General features: G+C 44.2%; 1 protein-coding gene across 22 annotated transcripts in view; it reads right to left on the reverse strand.

The window, feature by feature from the left end:
- LOC105497832 (GA binding protein transcription factor subunit beta 2) overlaps positions 1 to 23,283 on the reverse strand; it is a 71,024-nt gene that overhangs the window by 35,114 nt on the left and 12,627 nt on the right. For 10 of the 22 annotated variants that reach the window (XM_071085768.1, XM_011769266.2, XM_011769261.3 and 7 more), the window contains 5 exons: positions 16,930 to 17,037; positions 16,710 to 16,757; positions 14,020 to 14,187; positions 10,992 to 11,186; positions 6,945 to 7,095 (listed from right to left, as the gene is read on the reverse strand). In XM_071085768.1, coding sequence (XP_070941869.1) covers positions 6,945 to 7,095; positions 10,992 to 11,186; positions 14,020 to 14,187; positions 16,710 to 16,757; positions 16,930 to 17,037 — 670 coding nt within the window. Of the gene's footprint in view, positions 1 to 6,944; positions 7,096 to 10,991; positions 11,187 to 14,019; positions 14,188 to 16,709; positions 16,758 to 16,929; positions 17,070 to 17,431; positions 18,595 to 18,910; positions 20,119 to 23,283 lie in introns of those variants that run through there. The other 12 variants (XM_024797972.2, XM_011769257.3, XM_071085759.1 and 9 more) reach the window with 5 other exon arrangements.

The following is a 23,283-nucleotide window of genomic DNA, read 5'->3' on the forward strand; positions in this document are numbered from 1 at the left end:
CACTTTGGGAGGCCAAGGTGGGCAGATCACGAGGTCAGGAGTTCGAGACCAGCCTGGCTAACATGGTGAAACCCCGTCTCTACTAAAAATACAAAAAATGAGCTGGGAGTGGTGGCAGGTGCCTGTAGTCGCAGCTACTCTGGAGGCTGAGGCAGGAGAATGGTGTGAACCCAGGAGGTGGAGCTTACAGTGAGCCAAGATGGCGCCACTGCACTCCAGCCTGGGCAACAGAGCAAGACTCCATCTCAACAACAACAACAACAACAACAAAAAAGACCTCACAAATCCTCCTCTAAAATGAAACAAAGGACAAGCAATTTTTGTTTGTTTGTTTTTGAGATGGAGTTTACTCTTGTTACCCAGGCTGGAGTGCAATGATGCAATCTCGGCTCACCGCAACCTCCACCTCTCAGGTTCAAGCAATTCTCCTGCCTCAGCCTCCCTTAGTAGGTGGGATTACAGGCATGAGCCACCACACCTGGCTAATTTTGTATTTTTAGTAGAGACAGGGTTTCTCCACATTGGTCAGGCTGGTCTTGAACTTCTGACCTCAGGTGATCCACCACGTGAGCCATCACAGCCGCCACAATTAAAAAAAAAAAAAATTTTTTTTTAGAAAAGGCTGCTTTTATTTTATCACAGAAAAAAAAAATTACAAAGCTCTTATAATTAAAAGTTCAAGTAGGCCAAGCATCAGATAGGCCACCCAGCTAATGGTAAATTGGTAAATACCTAGGTAGAACTGCTTCATGAGAAAAGCATTATATCTTCTTTTTTTTTTTTTTTTTTTTTTTTTGAGACAGAGTCTTGCTCTGTCACCTAGGCTGGAGTGCAGTGGCTCAATCTTGGCTTACTGCAATCTCTGCCTCTGGGGATCAAGCGTTTCTCCTGCCTCAGCCTCCTGAGTAGTGGGGATTACAGGTGCCTGCCAGCACGCCCGGCTAATTTTTGTATTTTTAGTAGAGATGGGGTTTCTCCATGTTAGCCAGGCTGCTCTTGAACTTCTGACCTCAGGTGATCCACCCGCCTCGGCCACCCAAAGTACTGGGACTGCGACTGCAGGTGTGAGCCACCAGGCCCAGCCGCATTATATCTTCTTTAGCACATGATGATTCCAATCTAAGGGTGCTCTTCCTTTTACTCAAACAGAACAACTCACCCAGTTACACCTCAATAGCAAAATTAAGAAAGAACACTTATGAAAAATCAGGTTTAGGGCTGGGCGCAGTGGCTCACGCCTGTAATCCCAGCACTTTGGGAGGCCAAGGTTGGTGGATCACCTGAGGTTAGGGGTTTGAGACAGGCCTGGGCAACATGGTGAAACTCCATCTCTAATAAAAATTCAAAAAAATTACCCAGGCATGGTGGCATGTGCCTGTAGTCCCAGGTACTCGGGAGGCTAACGCACAAGAATTGTTTGAACCTGGGCAGCTGCAGTTGCAGTAAGCTGAGATCACACCACTGCACTCCATCCTGAATGACAGAGCAAGACTCCGTCTCAATTGAAAAAAAAAAAAAAAAAAATCAGGTAGAGTATTCTGACATATACAGTTGAAACTGAAAACCAATAGTGCAAATTGTTTCCTTAGACTTATTCTAGTGAATTATAGGAAAATAAAGTACTTCATTGTTCAAAAATCTTTTTTTTCTTTCTTTCTTTTTTTTTTTTTTTTTGAGGCAGAGTCTCGCTCTGTCATCAGGCTGGAGCACAGTGGCGTATCTCAGCTCACTGCAACCTCCATCTCCTGGTTCAAGCAATTCTCCTGCCTCAGTAGTCCCAAGTAGGTGGGTCTACAGGCGCATGCCACCACGCCCAGCTAATTTTTGTATTGAGACAGGGTTTCATCATGTTGGCCAGGATGGTCTCAATCTCTTGACCTTGCGATCTGCCTGCCTCAGCCTCCCAAAGTGCTGGGATTACAGGTGTGAGCCAGTGCGCCTGGACTTTTTTTTTTTTTTTTTTGAGATGGAGTTTTGCTCTTGTTGCCCAGGCTGGAGTGTGATGGCATGATCTTGGCTCACTGCAACCCCCATCTCCTGGGTTCAAGCGATTCTCCTGCCTCAGCCTCCTGAGTAGCTGGGATTATAGGATGTGCCACCACACCCTGCTAATTCTGTATTTTTTAGTGGAGATGGGGTTTCTCCATGTTAGTAGGCTGGTCTTGAACTCCTGACTTCAGGTGATCCCAACTTCAGCTGATTTTTTTAAAGGATTTTTTAAAAAAGATTTATATAGAGATATACGTACGTATTACATATTTATGTATTTTATATATTTATATAAAGAATTAACTGAAAGTATCATAGGATTATCATTTTAGTAGGTATTTAGTAGGTGGCACGCCCCATCATGCCTGGCTAATTTTTGTATTCTTAGTAGAGATAGGGTTTCACCATGTTGCCCAGGCTGGTCTCGAACTGAGCTCAGGCAATCCGCCCACCTAGGCCTCCTAGAGTGCTAGGATTACAGCCGTGAGCCGCTGCGCCCAGCCTTTAGTAGGTATTTTTGATAGCAAAATCTGGATTGCAGTTTGTTTTCAAATTTTCCATTCGTGGCCAGGCATGATGGGTCATGCCTGTGATCCTAGCACTTTGGGAAGCCAAGGCAGAACAATTGCCTGAGTCCAGGAATTCAAGACAAGCCTGCGCAACATGACGAAACCGTCTCTTAGCGAGGCATGGTGGTACAAGCCTATAGTCCCAGCTACTTGGGAGGCTGAGGCAGGAGGATCACTTGAGTCTGGGAGGTAGAGGTTACAGTGAGCCAAGATCATGCCAGTGCGCTGCAGCCTGGGGGACAGAGTGAGACTCTGTCTCAAAAAAACCAAAAATTTCTATTTATGACTAAGGATATCAGTCATCATCAGTGCCACCACCAAACTGCAGGGATTTGGGAAGGCAGAGTAATTTAAACATTAATCAGGATAAAGGTATAAAGATGAATTTCCTGTTTCTGCACAATCATGAGATGCATTCCAAATTAAATATAAATAGGTCGGGTGTGGTGGCTCATGCTTGTAATCCCAGCACTTTGGGACGCCAAGGTGGGGTGGATCGCTTGATGTCAGGAGTTCAAGACCAGCCTGGCCAGCACAACCCTCCTAAATCCTGATCTAAAGAGTTTACTTATATAAACTTCTGAATAAGTAACAAGCGTTTCACTGATAGGCCTTTTTCTTTCCAAAATCAACAGCATCCATGCACATTTTACTTCATTTAATATTGGGTTTTATGTTGAGGAGAAGGAAGCAATTAAGATTTTTTAACGCCGGGCGTGGTGGCTCACACCTGTAATCCCAGCACTTTGGGAGGTAGAGGCAGGCGAATCGTTTGAACCCAGGAGGCGGTGGTTGCAGTGAGCGGAGATCAGGCCATTGTACTCCATTGTGCAATGGCACAATCTTGGCTCACTGCGACCTCCGCCTCCTGGGTTCAAGCAATTCGCCTGCCTCAGCTTCCCGAGTAGCTGGGAGCAACAGCAAGACTCCATCTCAGAAAGAAAGAAAAAAAAAAAAAAAAAAAGCTGGGCATGGGCCTGTAATCCCAGCTACTCAGGAGGCTGAGGCACGAGAATCGCTTGAACCCTGCAAGTGGAGGTTGGAGGTTGCAGTGAGCCGAGGCTGAGCCACTGCACTCCAGTCCAGGTGACAGAGTGAGACTCTGTCTCAAACAAAAACAAAAAAATCTTTTTAAAAATCTAAATCTAAAAAACAAAATCTTAAAAAAAGTCTAAGGCTTTAAAATTTATTTTTATTTGGGGCAGCCTGCATTCTATACACTAGAATGAAAGCTCCTTCAATTATTAAAAGTATTATTGGATGATGGGAAACAAGAAGCCCACTTGCCACTTCAGAAAAGAATATCCTTTAAAGCAGTTGACTAACACTTATAAGACCTGAATTTGTCTTACAAATGTTCTCCTTTCCTTTATCTGCACCAATTAAGCATTGGGTAGACTAATCAGCTAAAGAGGGATAGCTAGGTAGACTGCTTTATAAGATGATATTGGGGCAGTCAGCTCTATTATATGATAGTTTAGGAATTTCAATTTGCAATTATCCACATAAAGAGGAAAGAAAGTCGAGTAGGTCTGCCAAAAGCTACATGACAAACATGATATTGGCACATGGGAAACAAGCAAAGAATCTCTATCCAAAATATGCTTTGCTTATCATTCCAGATCTGGGTCTGGAGAATTTCAGTAGTTAGACTAAAGACCAACTCAACTGGGTGCAGTGGTTCACGCCTGTAATCCCAGCACTTTGGGTGGCTGAGGCGGGTGGTTCACAAGGTCAGGAGTTTGAGACCAGCCTGGCCAATATGGTGAAATCCCGTCTCTACTACAAATATAAAAATTAGCTGGGTGTGGTGATAGGCGCCTGTAGTCCCAGCTACTCGGGAGGCTAAGGCAGGAGAATCGCCTGAACCCAGGAGGCGGAGGTTGTAGTGAGCCGAGATTGGGCTACTGCACTCCAGCCTGGGCGACAGAGTGAGACTGCATCTCAAAAAAAAAAAAAAGTTGTTTTAATCAGTGTGACTGAACCAATATGAATCCAAAAGATCGTGAATGTTCTGATTACATGTATATATAAATTTAATGTAAAGTTTTTGTATTATCCAGCTGAATGCAAAATTATTTTAAATAACTGTTGATAGCCTATACAATGAAGATCACTATTGCCCCCTGGTGGGCATGTTGGGGTCAAACTTTGCTAAGAAATTATGTTTTCATTTAATTGCTATTATTGAAACCCGAGTATAAAATGGACCTTCAAATACAAATTCTTAAACTCTCACAACAACCTCATAAAGTAGGTATTATTATATCCCAATTTTACTGATAAGTAAACAAGGCACAGAAAAGTATGAAGTTTTCCTAGGGTCAAGCAGCTAGTCAACCAATAATTATTTCAGCACAATTCTGATTCCAAAATTCCCCGTATATCACATATTGTTTCTTCTCTTTTACCACACTACCTCTCAATATCAATAGCTTAGTCAAGATTTTTCCTTTGACATTATAGAAACTTAACTAAGGATACTGTTATTTCAAATAAAAGAAACAGAAAAAGAAACCAATAGTCAATTGGAAAATTTATTTAAATGAGGACACAAGTTATTTCATTGTAAAACAAATATCTGTAAAAGGAGATGCTGACTGAAAGGCCAGGGGTGGTGGCTCATGCCTGTAATCCCAGCACTTTGGGAGGCTGAGGTGGGTAGATCACGAGGTCAGGAGATCGAGACTATCCTGGCTAACACGGTGAAACCCCGTCTCTAGTAAAAATACAAAAATTAGCCAGGCGTGGTGGCACGCGCCTGTAGGACCAGCTACTCAGGAGGCTGAGGCAGAAGAATCACTTGAACCCGAGAGGCAGAGGTTGAAGTGAGCCAAGATTATGCCACTGCACTCCAGCCTGGGAAACAGAGCTAGACTCCAACTTGGAGGAAAAAAAAAAAGGAGATGCTGAAAATAAACTCATTCATTCTTATTTAGATAGATGGTTTTGTTGAAAACATACAGGTTTCTTTTTTTTTCTTTTTTTTTTTTTTTGAGATGAAGTTTCACTCTCGTTGCCCAGGCTGGAGCACAATGGCACCATCTTGGCTCACCGCAACCTCCTCCTCCCCAGGTTCAAGCGATTCTCCTGCCTCAGCCTCCCAAGTAGCTGGGATTACAGGCACTCGCCACCACATCCAGCTAATTTTTGTATATTTAGTAGAGATGGGCTTCCATCATGTTGACCAGGATGGTCTTAAACTTCTGACCTCAGGTGATCCACCCGCCTTGGCCTCCCAAAGTGCTGGGACTACAGGCAAGAGGCACCACGCCGAGTTAAAAACATACAGGTTTCAAAAGATCAACACCAAGTAGTTTTCTCTGCTATTTTCTTTTTATATATGCACTCAAGAACAAATCCAGACTCTTATACTTTATTCAGATAATCACATTTACCTCTTTTATATCAGTACTCCAAAAGCCACTTATGTTTATTCTGCTTTGTTACTGCTTTAAACTTTTTTTTTTTTTTTTTTTTTTTGAGACGGAGTCTCGCTCTGTCGCCCAGGCTGGAGTGCAGTGGCCGGATCTCAGCTCACTGCAAGCTCCGCCTCCCGGGTTCACGCCATTCTCCTGCCTCAGCCTCCCGAGTAGCTGGGACTACAGGCGCCCGCCACCTCGCCTGGCTAGTTTTTTGTATTTTTTTAGTAGAGACGGGGTTTCACCGTGTTAGCCAGGATGGTCTCGATCTCCCGACCTCGTGATCGCCCGTCTCGGCCTCCCAAAGTGCTGGGATTACAGGCTTGAGCCACCGCGCCCGGCCTGCTTTAAACTATTAATGTTTATTTCCCTTATCAATATCATGTCAAGGCACCTTCATATTTTCATTTTTGGTCTAGGCATAACCCTTCAATAGATTAATCTGTAGAATATTTTCCTTTTTTTTAGAGACAGGGTCTTGCTGTGTCTCCCAGGCCGGAGTGCAGTGGCACAATCATAACTCACAGTAAGTCCAACTCCTGAGCTCACGAGATCCTCCCATGTCAGCCTCCTGAGTAGCTGGGACTACAGGTATGAATCATCATGCCCACCTAATGTATTTTTAGTAGAGGATGGGGTCTCTCTATGTTGCCTAGACCAGGGTAGCCTCAAGCAATCTTCCCACCTTGGCCTCCCAAAGCATTGGGATTACAGATATGAGCCACTGTGCCCAAGCCAGAATATTCTACTTTTAACATAATAAGTATTCCTTTGTAACCCCTATGTATGATTTTCCCTTCCCCAGAAAGAATAAGTACCTTAGCTTTAAAATCTATTACAATCTTCTGCTTTGGCAATATTTTAATTATGGAGTATTAGAAAGGGTATCCATTCATCTCTTGGAAAATCTAGGGTTCTGTTCATTTTTGAGTCTAAAATAAATTTCATGTTATCAGAACATTACCTGAGGTTGTTTTGGTGTTGGCTGAAGAAACAAGGCTTGTGAGTTTAACAACCTCTCCCGATGTGAAGATGAATGGAGCAGCCATAGTCACAGGGTCAGTCACAGGGTTGGCTCTCTCCGGATTAACATTCACCTGATTCTGCATTGCTTCCTACCAAACAAGGCAGGATATTTCAATCAGAACACTTATTAGCTTTTCTTTTCTTTCTTTCTTTCTTTTCTTTTTTTTTTTTTTTTTTTTTTGAGACAGTCTCGCTCTGTTGCCCAGGCTGGAGTGCAGTGGCATGATCTCGGCTCACTGCAACCTCCGCTTCCTGGGTTCAGGAAATTCTCATGCCTCAGCCTCCCAAGCAGCTGAGATTACAGGCATGTGCCACTACGCCCAGCTAATTTTTTGTATTTTTAGTAGATACGGGGTTTTGCCACGTTGCCCAAGCTGGTCTAGAACTCCTGGGCTCAGGCTAATCGCCCGCCTTGGCCTCCTAAAGTGGTAGGATTACAGGCATGAGCCACCATGCCCAGCCCAAGAACACTTATTAGCTTTAGTTACACAGTTACTGAACAGCATATTCCACTCCCACCCCAATGCTCTATCAATCATAACTAGTTCCCATATACAATGTCCCACCGGAGATCAGAGTTCTCATTAAGACTACCTTTTTTTTTCAGACCAGGCCAACAGAGTTGTTAGGTTGCTTTCCAAAGCTTGTTTCTACTTCAGGAAAGCAAAGGTGTATTATTTGCAAAAACTTCTAGACAATTCATTTAACCTCTATGAATCTTGTTTTTTTCATTTGAAAAATGAGGGAGTCAGGCCAGGTGCAGTGGCTCATGCCTGTAATCCCACCACTTTGCAAGGCTGAGGCGGGTGGATCACTTGAGGTCGGGAGTTTGAGACCAGCCTGGCCAACATGGTGAAACCCCTGTCTCTACTACAAAAGTATCAGCTGGGCGTGGTGGTGGGTGCTTGTAATCCCAGCTACTCGGGAGCCTAAGGCAGGAGAATTGCTTGAACCCAGGAGGCAGAGATTGCAGTGAGCCAAAATAGCGTCATTATACTCCAGCCTGGGTGACAGAGTGAGACTCTGTCTCAAAAAAAGAAAAAAGAAAAATGAGGGAGTTGATCTGAATAGTCTAAAAAGTAATTTCCAGCCGGGCGTGGTGGCTCACGCCTGTAATCCCAGCACTTTGGGAGGCCGAAGCGGGTGGATCACAAGGTCGGGAGATCAAGATCATCCTGGCTAAAACTCGCGTCACTGCACTCCAGCCTGGGCAACAGAGTGAGACTCCATCTCAAAAATAAAAAAATAAAAATAAAAATAAAAAGTAATTTCCAGCACTAATATTTTGTGATTAATTATCTACAAGTCAGTGTGCTAGCAAGAGATCCCTGCAGAGTATCTACAGAGAACAATATTCTCTAGAGTTTTATCCAACTACTTGTTCCATTCTGCCATTGAAGAAATTCCTAAGAGAATATATAACAAGCAAATAAGTGCCAGATTTTAAAGTCTCGCTCCATATGCTGTACTTTTGCTTCCAGGGATATCTGTTCAATTATGGTGAAAAGTAGCTTATCTTTATTTTATTACTTTCAGAAGCAATTTTCTGCAAGCATAATCACTACTTTAAAAAGTCCAGTTATGAAAGGGCTCTAAACAAAGAATTGAAAGTTGAAGGGGCTAACCAGTCTATAGACCACCTGTCAGTTAGAAAAAAAAAATACTGAAAATGCAGCAGAAATGGCTTGCTTGCTTGCTTTCTCTCTCTCTCTCTCTTCCTTTTTTTTTTTTTTTTTTTTTGAGACGGAGTCTTGCTCTGTTGCCCAGGCTGGAGTGCAGTGGTGCAATCTCGGCTCACCGCAACCTCCACCTTCATGGTTCCTGCCTCAGCCTCCCAGGTAGCTGGGACTACAGGCGCACATTGCCATGCCTGGCTAATTTCTTTTGTATTTTAGTAGAGACAGGGTTTCATCGAGTTGCCCAGGCTGGCCTTGAACTCCTGAGCTCAGGCAATCCACCCTCCTCAGCCTCCCAAAGTGTTAGGATTATAGGTATGAGCCACCGTGCCTAGCCAGAAATGACTATTTTTCATATATAATTATCCCCTTGACTAAGAGCTTCAATTGAAACAGGTTATCCATTCTTTGGATATTGTCAAATTCCTTCTTGGTTTTTTTTGAGAGTCTCACTCTGTCTCCCAGGCTTGAGTACAGTGGCACGATCTCAGCTCACTACAACCTCCACCTCCCAAGTTCAACCTCCTGCCTCCATCTCCCAAGTAGCTGGGATTACAGGCACCTACCAACAAACCAGCTAATTTTTGTATTTTTAGTAAAGATGAGGTTTCACCATGTTGGCCAGACTGGGCTTGAACTCCTGACCTCAGGTGATTCACCCGCCTCGGCCTCCCAAAGTGCTAGGATTTCAGGTGTGAGCTACCGTGCCTGGCCTAAATTCCTTTTTGAATTTGCTGTTTTCCTTTATCCTCCACTAGGACATGAAGTGCTCACAGCATGATAAAATTAGAGATACGAAATAAAATATTATAATATTACATGATAAACAGACATCTAGTAAGTGCTATGGGAGCACACAGGAGGGAAGAGTAGTACTGCTACATGGTGAAATAGTAGCACTTCCTTGGTTCAATTTCTCATTGGCCCTTGCCTGGCCTAATGAAAGTCATCATATAGTTAATTAGCATTAAGTGTCTCTCTCTCATCTGTGTGTCACATCATCTTTTTAAAACAAATTTAATCATATCAGTCCTCTATTTAAAAACTTCTATCCAAATCCATCGCTCACATAACAGTTCAAACTCCTTCACATGCTGTAAAGCATCCCTACATTCAGAATCCAGCCTAACTTTCAAGCTTAGCATCTGCCACTCCCAAACTCTGCTTCCTTTGCCCATTCTCTCATCACTCAACTACTTTTTCTTGAACATTCCATGTTCTTTCACACCTCTGTGTCTTTGATTTGCTCTTATTCTAGCCTAGAATATAGTTTTCTCACTTCTCTGCCTACTTCAATATTCCGTTCAAAACCTACTATTCCCTCCTTTGTGCTCCCATAGCACTTACTAGATATCTATTTATCATGCAATATTATAATATTTTATTTCCTGTCTTTTATCATGCTTTGAACACTTCATGTCATATTAATATTTTTTTTGAGATGGAATCCTGCTTGTTGCCCAGGCTCAAATGCAGTGGCGTGATCTTGGCTCACTGCAACCTCTGCCTCCCAGGTTCAAGCGATTCTCCTGCTTCAGCCTCCCAAGTAGCTGGGATTACAGGCACATACCACCATGCCCGGCTAATTTGTTTTGCATTTTTAGTAGAAACAGGGTTTCGCCATATTGGCCAGGCTGGTCTCAAACTCCTGACCTCAGGTGATCCATCTGCCTCGGCCTCCCAAAGTGCTGGGATTACAGGCATGAGCAACCACGCCTGGCCCATGTCCTGTTAATTTTTATATCCCCTGTCCTATTGTTCCCTGATATACAGTGCTGGCTTAAGAAATTAATGGGCAGGCCGGGCGCAGTTGCTCATGCCTGTAATCCCAGCACTTTGGGAGGCCGAGGCAGGCGGATCATCTGAGGTCAGGAGTTCAAGACCAGCCTGGCCAACATGGTGAAACCCATCTCTACAAAAATACAAAAATTAGTTGGGCATGATGGCAGGTACCTGTAATCCCAGCTACCCGGGAGGCTGAGGAGGAAGAATCACTTGAATCCGAGCAGTGAGCCAAGATCGTGTCATTGCACGCCAACCTGGGCGACAAAGTGAGACTCCATCTCGGAGTGGGGGGTGGGAAACAGAAATTAATGGGACACAGCTGGGCGCAGTATCCCATTAACATATATAATATATATTTATGTTATGTATATGCTATATATATAGTGACACTGAGTCACAAGATTGAGACATATTAGAAATGCTATTTTAATAAGATAGGGAAAATTCAGTTTTGATTCAACTCCCACAAAAAAATCCTTAACTTCAATTGACGTATACTCTGGAGAGTATGAAAAGAACCACACCTGGAGGATGACCAAAATCTCAGCATTGTTTTTCTCCAGAGCTATGTCAAAGGCAGATTTATCAAATTTGCTGAAAGCATGGACATCAGCTCCATATTTGATAAGTAACTCTACAACATCTCGATGGTGGCGCTCTGTGGCCCAATGCAAAGCTGTCATCTTCAGCATGTCCTTGGCATTCACATCTGCACCATTCTGTCACAGAAAAGCATTTTTTTTTCAACAAACAGTGGTTATAGGAGCACAGGTGCAACATCCCATCATCAAATACAGAGGATTTCCATAGATATTATGTACTCAAATCTAGATCACATTTAAGGAATATCAAAGGGAAAAACATTTCTCAAATTCTCCTAAATGCTGACAGACATAATGCTTTCAACGAGTGGGTCCTCTAAGGACATCATTGGGAAATTAAACAGATGGAAGACAAAGAGGGAAGGAACAGATTTTTGTTGCATTTATTAATAGAGAGCCAAGTGCCTGAATAAATAGGCATAAGTGCAGAGAATACCTTCAGAAAGGGAAAGAAGAAAAATCAGTAAGTCTGTTTAGCCTTTAAAAAATTAGAAAAGCTGGAACTCAGGAGTTCAAGATGAGCTTGGGGAATATGGTGAAAAAACATGCCTCTACAAAAAATTCAAAACATTAGCCGGGAGTGGTAGTACGTGCCTGTAGTCCCAGCTAAAGGGGAGGGTGAGGTGGGTGGATCTCTTGAGCCTGGGCGGTGGAGGCTGCAGTGAGCTGAGATCATACCACCGCATTCCAGCCTGGGTGACAGAGTGAGACCCCTGTCTCCAAAAAAAAAAAAAAAAGACCAATAATAATAATAATAATAAATTGGAAAACTAGGCTGGGAGCAATGGCTCATGCCTATAATCTCAGCACTTTGGAAGGCTGAGGATGGAAGGATCACTTGAGGCCAGGAGTCTGAGACCAGCCTGGTCAACGTAGTGAGACCTCATCTGTAATTTTTTTTTTTTAAATATGATTTTTAAAAAATGGTCGGGTGCAGCGGCTCATGCCTATAATCCCAGCACTTTGGGAGGGTGAGGCGGGCAGATCACAAGGTCAAAGGATGGAGACCATCCTGGCTAACATGGTGAAACCCCATCTCTACTAAAAATACAAAAATTAGCTGGGCACGGTGGAGCACGCCTGTAGTCCCAGCTACTCGGGAGGCTGAGGCAGGAGAATCACTTGCACCTGGGAGGCAGAGGCTGCAGTGAGCTGGTATTGCGCCACTGCACTCCAGCCTGGCAACAGAGCGAGACTCCATCTCAGAAAAAAAAGAAAAAAAAAAAGAAAGAAAAAAATTTTAAAAACTGGCTAAGCACAGTAACCCCACACCTGTAATCCCAGTGTTGGGAGGCTGAGGCAGGAGAATTGTTTGAGGCCAGGAGTTCAAAGCCAGCCTGGGCTGGGCAATATGAGATCCTATTCTCTACAAAAAATAAAAACAAAAATAAATTAGCTGGGCGTGGTGCTGGATGCCTGTAGTCCTCCTAGCTACTTTGAAGACTGAGGCAGTAGGATTGCTTGAACCCAGGTGTTGAAAGCTACAGTGAGCTATGATCATGCCACTGCTCTCCAGCCAGGGCAAAAGAGTGAAACCCTGTATCAAATTTAAAAAATTGTTTTAGGGCCAGACACGGTGGCTCACACCTGTAATTCCCACACTTTGGGAGTCTGAGGCAGGCAGATCACAAGGTCAGGAGTTTGAGACCAGCCTGGCCAACATAGTGAAACCCTGTCTCTACTAAAAATACAAAAAAAAAAAAAAATCTGAGCATGGTGGCAGGCACCTGTAATCCCAGCTACTTTGGAGGCTGAGGTAGGAGAATCGCTTGAATCCAGGAGGCGGAGGTTACAATAAGCCAAGATTGCACCACTGCACTCCAGCCTGGGCGATAGTGTGAGACTTCATCTCTTTTTTTTGTTTTTTTTGAGACGAAGTCTCGCTCTTGTCCCCCAGGCTGGAGTGCGATGGCGTGATCTTGGCTCACTGCAACCTCCGCCTCCTGGGTTCAAGCAATTCTCTTGCCTCAGTCTCCTGAGTAGCTGGGATTACAGGCGCCTGCCACCACGCCTGGCTAATTTTTGTATTTTTAGTAGAGATGGGGTTTCACCATGTTGGCCAGGCTGGTCTCGAACTCCTGACCTCAGGTGATCCGCCTGCCTTGGCCTCCTAAAGTGCTGGGATTACAGGAGTGAGCCATCGCACCTGGCCAAGAGTTCATCTCAAAAAAAAAAAAAAAAAAAATTGTTTTAATAAATTAGAAAATAGGCATGGTGGCTCACGTCAGGAGGTCAGGAGTTTGAGACCAGCCTGGGAAACACGGTGAAACCTTGTCTCTACTAAAAATAGAAAAATTGGCTGGGCATAGTGGCAGGCGCCTGTAATCCCAGCTACTTGGGAGGCTGAGGCAGGAGAATCACTTCAACCCGGGAGGCAGAGGTTGTGGTGAGCAGAGATCGTGCCACTGCACTCCAGCCTAAGCAACAAGAGCAAGACTCTATCTCAAAAACAAAACAAAACAAAATAAATAAATAAATAAGAAAACAGACTCCTCATAGACATGAAGGCTCTTTTTTTTTTTTTTTTTTTTGAGACAGATTCTTGCTCTGTCATCCAGACTGGAGTGCAGTGGCGCAATCTTGGCTCACCACACCTCCACCTCCTGGGTTCAAGTGATTCTCTTGCCTCAGCTTCCTGAGTAGCTGGGATTACAGTCACGCGCCACCATGTCCTGCTAAATTTTTTTGTTTTTTTTTAGTAGCAATGGGGTTTCACCATGTTGGTCTGGCCAGTCTCGAACTCCCGACCTTGTGATCCACCCGTCTCGGCCTCCCAAAGTGCTGGGATTACAGGCACCTGGCCTGCCATGAAGTCTCCTGCAGATGCAACTTAATGCTATAAACTGTCCTAAACTTAATCCTTCCCAAGTCATTTCCTAGTACCCATTTAAGAAAACAGGAAAGTGGATGTCTTTTTTACAACATAACCTTGCCACTATTCTTGCTTTACCCGAACAAGCAGTTCCACGATGTGTGCATGTCCATCTGCAGCAGCCATGTGCAAGGGGGTCCTGTCTACTTTAGTCCGGGCATCCCTGCTAACACCTGCTCGAAGGAGTACTTCTGCTGTGGAATAATGACCATACTGAGCTGCAAGGTGGAGGGGTGATGTTCCAAGCTGTGGAAAAATAATACTCATTGAATAACCACTGTGTGCAGAGTCCTAGATCATTACTGGAGAGATACAAATGAACAAGGTATGGTGCTTGTCCTTCAAGAGAGAATCTGGTTGGGCAGATAAAACTGAAAAAATGGTTAAATTTACAAATTAAAGGCCAGGGGCCGGGTGCACTGGCTCACACCTGTAATCCCAGCACTTTGGGAGGCCAAGGTGGGCCGATCACCTGAGGTCAGGAGTTCAAGACCCGCCTGGCCAACATGGTGAAACCCCGTCTCTACTAAAAAATACAAAAAAAGTTAGCCAGGCATGGTGGTGGGCACCTGTAATCCCAGCTACTCAGGAGGCTGAGACAGGGAGAATTGCTTTGAACCTGGGAGGCGGAGGTTGCAGTGAGCTGAGATTGTGCCACTGCACTCCAGCCTGGGCGACAGAAGGAAACTCCGTCTCAAAAAAAAAAAAAAAAAAAAAAATTAACATGCTAATGGACAAATAAATAGACCACCAGTTGATTAAGTGCTAAGTATAATGGCTTTATGTCAGGTGGATTTATCAAGTAAGGTTCCCTAAAGGACGTGACTTTACACAGCATTTAGAAAGTTAAAAAAAAAAAAAAAAAAAGGATCAGGGTGGGTGTGGTGGCTCATGCCTGCAATCCCAGCACTTTGGGAGGTCAAGACAGGAGGACTGCTTGAGCCCAAGAGATCAAGACCAGCCCGGGCAACATAGAGAGACCTATCCCATAATAAATAAATAAAGTAAATTTTAAAAAAGAAAAAGGGTAGACACTAGAAAGTTACATGTGGAATCTGAGGTACAAATCTGATTGATTGGAAGAAAAGTTTTTTGCCACAGTAAAGCAGGGCAAAACGAATGATGATGAGATGAAGAGGCAATAAAAATTTAGCAATGATGTATCAACAGCAATAAGTAAGTCTGTCATCCCAGTGTAAATCTTGTAAGAGTTATCCATCATCATCCACGTTGGCCAGAGATCTATTCCCTTTTTTTTGTTATGCTCTTTATTTTAAGCCTGTTTAGTTTATTCTTTGCTTTTTCATATTTTCAGCCTCTCTGCCTGACTGAATTTAATTCGCATTGTTCTCTCCAGGTCTATTTATAGAAATGCTAATATCATGGGTTTCCTTTTCTTTCTTTTTGTGAAGTGCTAAGAATCTGCTGGCCTCTCAATCACTCCAGAATAGAGGTCATTCATTCATTGAAATTGTTAAAATTAGGCAATGCATACAAAATCTGTGACTGCTAAGAAAGCCCACATTATAACCCGGACCTGTTTCTTCTAAAGCTCTTTGGTCTCCAAGATGGTTGAGGCTAAATTACACCTTCCTCTTTATGTTTTGTTTGTTTGTTTGTTTTTGTTTTCTTTTGAGAGGGAGTCTCGCTGTCTCCCAGGCTGGAGTGCAGTGGCGCGATCTCGGCTCACTGCAACTCCGCCTCCCAGGTTCAAGCCGTTCTCCTGCCTCACCCTCCCAAATAGCTGGGACTACAGGCGCCTGCCATGACACATGGCTAATTTTTTTGTATTTTTAGTAGAGACGGGGTTTCACCCTGTTAGCCAGGATGGTCTGGATCTCCTGACCTCGTGATCCGCCCGCCTCGGCCTCCCAAAGTGCTGGGATTACAGGCATGAGCCACGGCACCCAGCCTTTAATGTTTTTTAACAGTAGTAAAGGAAACAGAACAGCTAGATGACTTTTTTTTTTTTTTTTTTTTTTTGGAGATGGAGTTTCCAAGCTGGAGTGCAATGGCGCAATCTCGGCTCACTGCAACCTCCACCTCCCGAGTTCATGCGTTTCTCCTGCCTCAGCCTCCCAAGTAGCTGGGATTACAGGCATGCACCACCATGCCTGGCTAATTTTTTGTATTTTTAGTAGAAATGGGGTTTTACCATGTTAGCAGGCTGGTCTCGAACTCCTGACCTCAGGTGATCTGCCTGCCTTGGACTCCCAAAGTGCTGGGATTACAGGTGTGAGCCACCACGCTCAGCCTAGACGATTTCTTTTTTTTTTTTTTTTTTTTTTTTTTGAGACGGAGTCATGCTCTGTCGTCCAGGCTGGAGTGCAGTGGCCGGATCTCAGCTCACTGCAAGCTCCGCCTCCCGGGTTCACGCCATTCTCCTGCCTCAGCCTCCCAAGTAGCTGGGACTACAGGCGCCCGCCACTTCGCCCGGCTAGTTTTTTGTATTTTTTTGTAGAGACGGGGTTTCACCGTGTTAGCCAGGATGGTCTCGATCTCCTGACCTCGTGATCCGCCCGTCTCGGCCTCCCAAAGTGCTGGGATTACAGGCTTGAGCCACCGCGCCCGGCCAACGATTTCTTATCAACCAGGGCATATTACAGAAAAGGAAACAAGGAGTTTATTAGTCTAGAAATTCATTCTTATTATATTGATTTTAATTTCTACCTAACTACAGAAGTCTATAATGCAAGTACACTCCAGAGACAGTTAAACCTTTAGAAAATACTCTTAAAAAATTATAGAAAATCACAAGTATATAATACCTTACAATTATCACCTATATATCCACAGGAGACTCTCAATTTGGAAAACTAAAAGAAAAAGAAAACCACATATTCAGATAAGACAAAGAAAATAAACTCTTGTAAGGGATATGAGGTAGAAAGGGAGTGAAGAAAAACCAATAAAGTCTGTTAGCCTTTAAGAAAAAGGTTGGTAAAGCATACATTGGAAATAATTAAGAGACCTTTCCTCTAAGCTTACCCAGTCTGTGGTGAATGGGGCGCCGTTTGCCATCAATGTTCTCACTTCATCATCTTGGCCTTTTCTTGCTGCCTCTAGCAACCTCTTTCCCAAGTCCACCAAAGACATCTTTATGCATAGGAACAAAAGTTTTCAGGTAGCTATAACTCAAACATAAGGAAAGCTGCCAATACATTTTTTTAGAAGGCTTCTTATATTTGAATGTATATAATATACATCTCAAGTTGACTGGTAGGTCACTTCCTTTCTATCTCATCTAACACAAGCAATAAAATAGTTGGGAATGTTTCAAGCCCTTATACATAGTTCTATCACTTTCAATCCCCAGAAATACTCTGGAAATATCTGCAACACACTACGACCTTTCTAGTTTAAGGAATCGATAAAACACCATTTCATTCCCCTGAAATGAAGAAAGGTACAATATTATTTTAAGGAACATAACACAAAATAATAAATTATGTAGTTTGATTTCCAGGAAGGGAGCAAGATGGATGCCCACCTGTGAAACTACTGCTTGATGGAAATTATGAGAGCCCTTATTAGCAACTAACTGCTCTCTCTGGAGGTTTGTAGGTCTTTGGATGGCACACTGAAATCGGACACATCGAGGTTTCCAAATAAAACTGTATCGCTCTCTCTCTTTTTTTTTTTTTTTGAGACTGAGTCTCACTGTATTGCTCAGGCTGGAGTGCAGTGGTGTGACCTCGGCTCAGTGCAACGTCCGCCTCCCGGGTTCAAGCGATTCTCCTGCCTCAGCCTCCTGAGTAGCTGGGATTACAGGCACCCGCCACCATGCCCGGCTAATTTTTGTATTTTTGGTAGAGACGGGGTTTCACCATGTTGGCCAGGCTGGTCTCAAACTCCTGACCTCAAGTGATCCACCCGCCTCAGCCTCCCAAAGTGTTGGGATTACAGGCGTGAGCCACCGCACCCAGCCCAAACTATTACACCATAGTCAGAAGATAAAAACTAGGTTAAGATGCAGTAATGATATAATCATGCTTAAAATTTAAGGAGACAAAGAGGGGTGCAGTGGCTTGGGACTGTAATCCCAGCACTTTGGGAGGTCGAGGTAGGAGGATTACTTGAGCTCACAAGTTTGAGACCAGCCTAGGCAAAATGGTGAAACCCTGTCTCACAAAAAATACAAAAATTGGCTGGGCGTGGTGGCTCGAGCCTGTAATCCCAGCACTTTGGGAGGCCGAGGCAGGCAGATCACCTGAGGTCAGGAGTTTGAGACCAGCCTGGCCAACATAGTGAAACCCTGTCTCTACTAAAAATACAAAAATTAGCCGGGCGTGGTGGCACACGTCTGTAGTCCCAGCTACTTGGGAGACTGAGGCAGGACAATCGCTTGAACCTGGGAGGCGGAGGTTGCAATGAGCCGAGATTGCGCCACTGCATTCCAGTCTGGGCAACAAAGCGAGACACTATCTCGAAAAAATAAAATAATAATTTTTAAAAAGATAAAAATTAGCTGGGCATGGTGGTGCATGCCTATAATCTCAGCTAATCGGGAGGCTAAGGTGGGAGGATAACTTGAGCTCAGGAGATGAAGGTTGCGGCGAGCTGAGATTGCACCACTGCACTCTAGCCTGGGTGATAGAGCCAGATCTTGACTCAAAAAAAAAAAAAAAAAGAAAAAATTTAAGAAGAACAAGCCTGGCCGGGCGCGGTGGCTCAAGCCTGTAATCCCAGCACTTTGGGAGGCCGAGACGGGCGGATCACGAGGTCAGGAGATCGAGAGACGATCCCGGCTAACACGGTGAAACCCCGTCTCTACTAAAAAATACAAAAAAAATAGCCGGGCGAGGTGGCGGGCGCCTGTAGTCCCAGCTACTCGGGAGGCTGAGGCAGGAGAATGGCGTAAACCCGGGAGGCGGAGCTTGCAGTGAGCTGAGATCCGGCCACTGCACTCCAGCCTGGGTGACAGAGCAAGACTCCGTCTCAAAAAAAAAAAAAAAAAAGAAGAACAAGCCTTTATTGGTTAAACACTGATCTGCTTAGGCCAGTAGTTCAAAAAGTATCGTTTATGGACCCCTGGTGGTCCCTGATACCCTTTTAGGGATCTATGAGGTCAGAACTATTTTTATTATAATAGAAAAACATTATTTGCCTTTTTTCTTTTTCCATGTTTACATTAGCACTGACGGTACAAATGCAACAGTGGGTATAACTGCTGGTGCCTTAGCATGAATCAGACTGTGCTACTGGTTATTGTATTCTTCACTGCCATGTAATCTCAAGGGAAAATTGCCAGTTCTACTTAGGAGTGTCCTGGATGACACAGTAAAAATTATTAATTTTATTAAATCTCAACACCTGAATAAATGTGTTTATAATTTATGTGTGACAAAATGAGAAGTATACATAAAGCACTTTTTTTTTTTTGAGACATGGTTTCACTCTGTCACCCAGGCTGGAGTGCAGTGGGCACAATGACAGCTCACTGCAGTCCTGACCTCCTGGGCTCATGGGATCCTCCCATCTCAGCTTCCCAAGTAGCTGGGACTACAAGCACACACCACCACGCCCAGCTAATTTTTGTATTTTTTATAGAGATGGGGATTCACAATATTACTCAGGCTGGTCTCAAACTGCTGGGCTCAAGCGATTGACCTACCTTGGGCCCCCAAAGTGTTAGGATTACAGGCATGAGCCACCACACCCGGACTCTTCTCTACCCTTTTGCTCAAATGACAATTATATTGTACCCACCATTCTGCATGATCTTTCCATAGCAATAGAATCCCAAAGTGTTGGGATTACAGGCGTGAGCCACTGTGCCTAGCTGACTTAAATTACTTCTGCTGCTTACTGAAACATGATGGTTTTCTTGAGAAAAAGCACTACATGATTAAGTTGCAAGCTAAAATAACTGTTTTTGGCCAGGCGTGGTGGCTCGTGCCTGTAATCCCAACACTTTGGGAGGCCCAGGCAGGCAGATCACCAGGTCAGGAGATCGAGACCATCCTGGCTAACACGGTGAAACCCCGTTTCTACTGAAAAACCAAAAAAAAAAAAAAAAAAAAATTAGTCAGGCGTGGTGGCAGACGCCTATAGTCCCAGCTACTCGGGAGGCTGAGGCAGGAGAATGGTGTGAACCCTGGAGGCGGAGCTTGCAGTGAGCCAAGACTGCGCCACTGCACTCCAGCCTGGGCGACAGAGCAAGACTCCGTCTCAATAAATAAATAAATAAATAAATAAATAAATAACTGCTTTTATCATGGAACATCATTTTATTTTATTATTATTTTATTTTTCAGACAGAGTTTTGCTCATCACCCAGGCTGGAGTGCAATGGTGTGATCTCGGCTCACTGCAACCTCTGCTTCCCAGGTACAAGTGATTCTCCTGCCTCTGCCTCTGCCTCCCAAGTATCCACAATTACAGGCTCCCACCACCATGCCCAGCTATTTGTATTTTTAGTAGAGAGATGCTGGCCAGGCTGGTCTCGAACTCCTGACCTCAGGTGATCTGCCCACCTTGGCCTCTCAAAGTGCTGGGATTACAGGCGCAAGCCACCACAAAAGTGAGTGGCACAAAGTGAGTGGCAGCTCACTTTGTTCATTTTTTATTTTATTCATTTATTTATTATTTTTTGAGATGGAGCCTCGCTCTTGTTGCCCAGGGCAGAGTGCAGTGGCGAGATCTCGGCTCACTGCCAACCTCCACTGCCCAGGTTCAAGCAACTCTCTGTCTCAGCCTTCCGAATAGCTGGGATTACAGGCATGCGCCACCACGTTCGACTAATTTTTCTGTACTTTTAGTAGAGACGGGGTTTCGCCATGTTGGCCAGCCTGTTCTCGAACTCCTGACCTCAGGTGATCTGCCTGCCTCAGCCTCCCAAAGTGCTGGGATTACAGGCAGGAGCCACCGTGCCCAGCCAACTGACAGTATTTATTGCCAATTATCAATTACAATTTGAGCTTTCAAGCAAAAATTAGAATTTTGGAAAATCTATAACCACTGCCATCAACTTGGTAACTTACAATAAAGACTTTTCTGATGAAATAAGTGGTAATATTAATGAATGTGATTTTTTGATATTGTATAATAAAATGCATCAATATTTAGATGACCTATACAATTTGGTGAACCAATACTTTCCAAATGACCAGTGTTTGATGTTATAAAATCATGCACAAGTAAAACAATTCAAAGTGAAAGATCAATGGGTTTTAAGGTCACAGAATACAAAAATTCACTGATGTGATTTCAAATTCCTCATTGCAACTAACTTTTTCTCTTTTTTTTTTTTTTTTTTTTTTTGAGACAGGGTCTTTTTCTGTTGCCCAGGCTAGACTGCAGTGGTATGATCATAGCTCACTGCAGCCTTGAACTCCTGGGCTCAAGCAATCCTCCGTCCTCAGCCTCTTGAGTAGCTAGGACTACAGGTGCACACAACCGTGCCTGACTAATTTTTTAGTTTTTTGTAGAGGTGCAGTTTTGTTATATTGCCCAGGCTGGTCTCAAACTCCTGGCCTCAAGCAATCCTCCTGCCTTTGTGCAACTAACTCTTAAGAAATTACCACTTGTTGGCCTGGCGCGGTGGCTCATGCCTGTGATCCCAGCACTTTGGGAGGCCAAGGTGGGTGGATCACAAGGTTAGGAGATCAAGACCACCCTGGTTAACACAGTGGAATCGTGTCTCTACTAAAAATACAAAAAAAAAAAAAAGGCCTGGCGCGGTGGTTCACGCCTGTAATCCCAGCACTTTGGGAGGCCGAGGCGGGCGGATCACAAGGTCAGGAGATCGAGACCACGGTGAAACCCCGTCTCTACTAAAAATTACAAAAAATTAGCCGGGCGCAGTTGTGGGCGCCTGTAGTCCCAGCTACTCGGGAGGCTGAGGCAGGAGAATGGCATGAACCCGGGAGGCGGAGCTTGCAGTGAGCCGAGATCGCGCCACTGCACTCCAGCCAGGGCTGGGCAACAGAGTGAGACTCCGTCTCAAAAAAAAAAAAAAAAAAAGAAAGAAAGAAAGAAAAAAATTAGCCAGGTGTGGTGGTGGCGGGCACCTGTAGTCCCAACTACTCGGGAGGCTGAGGCAAGAGAATCGCATGAACTCGGGAGGCGGAGCATGAAGTGAGCCCAGATTGCACTACCGCAATCCAGCCTGGGCGACAGAGCAACACTCCATCTCAAAAAAAACAAAAAACAAAAAACAAAGAAATTACCATTTGTCAGCTGGACACAGTGGCTTACACATGTAATCCCAGCACTTTGGGAGGCCAAAGTGGGCGGATCATCTGAGGTCAGGAGCTCAAGATCAGCCTGGCCAACATGGTGAAACCCCGTCTCTACTAATAGTACAAAAATTAGCTGGGCATGGTGGCACATGCCTGTAGCCCCAGTTACTTGGGAGGCTGAGGCAGGAGAATCGCTTGAACTGAGGAGGCGGAGGTTGTGGTGAGCTGAGATCGCACCACTGCACTCCAGTCTGGGCAACAGGATGAGACTCCATCTCCAAAAAAAAAAAGAAAACAGAAATTACCACTTGTCAAATTTTTGTGTAGTATCAAAGAAGAATACTCACTGTTATTGGAAAAAGTTATTATAATACTCTTTCCTTCTACAAGTACATATTGTAACAGACAGAATGAAGTAGATGTAAGAATGCAGCTGTCAGCCGGGTGCAGTGGCTCACGCCTGTAAACCTAGCACTTTGGGAGACTGAGGCAGGCAGATCACCTAAGGTCAGGAGTTCGAGAGCAGCCTGGCCAACATGGTGAAACTCTGTCTTTACAAAAAGTACAAAAAAATTAGCTGGGCATGGTGGTGCATGCCTGTAGTCCCAGCTACTCAGGAGGCTGAGGTGGAAGAATTGCTTGAACCCGGGAGGCGGAGGTTGCAGTGAGCTGAGGTCACGCCACTGCACTCCAGCCTGGGTGATAGAGTGAGACACCGTCTAAAAAAAAAAAAAGAGAATGCAGCTGTCTTCTATTAAGCCAGAAGTTAAAGAGAGTTGAAAAAAATATAAAACAATGCTCTTCTTCACACCATTTTTTAACTTTGAAGATATATATATGTGTGTGTGTATATATATGTGTGTGTGTGTGTGTGTGTATATATATATATACAGTTTGTTTGTTTTTTGGGTTTTTTTGAGACAGGGTCTCACTGCTCTGTTGCCCAGGTTGGAGGGCAGTGATACAATCTCAGTTCACTGCAACCTCTGCCTCTGGTGTTTAAGTGATTCTTGTGCCTGAGCCTCCCAAGTAGCTGGGATTACAGGTGTGCGCCACCATGCCTAGCTAATTTTTCTATTTTTAGTAGAGAGAGGGGTTTCACCATGTTGTCCAGGCTGGTATCAATCTCCTGACCTCAAGTGATCTGCTGGCCTCAGCC

The sequence above is a fragment of the Macaca nemestrina genome, chromosome 1, assembly GCF_043159975.1.
Source record: "Macaca nemestrina isolate mMacNem1 chromosome 1, mMacNem.hap1, whole genome shotgun sequence".
NCBI lineage: Eukaryota > Metazoa > Chordata > Mammalia > Primates > Cercopithecidae > Macaca > Macaca nemestrina.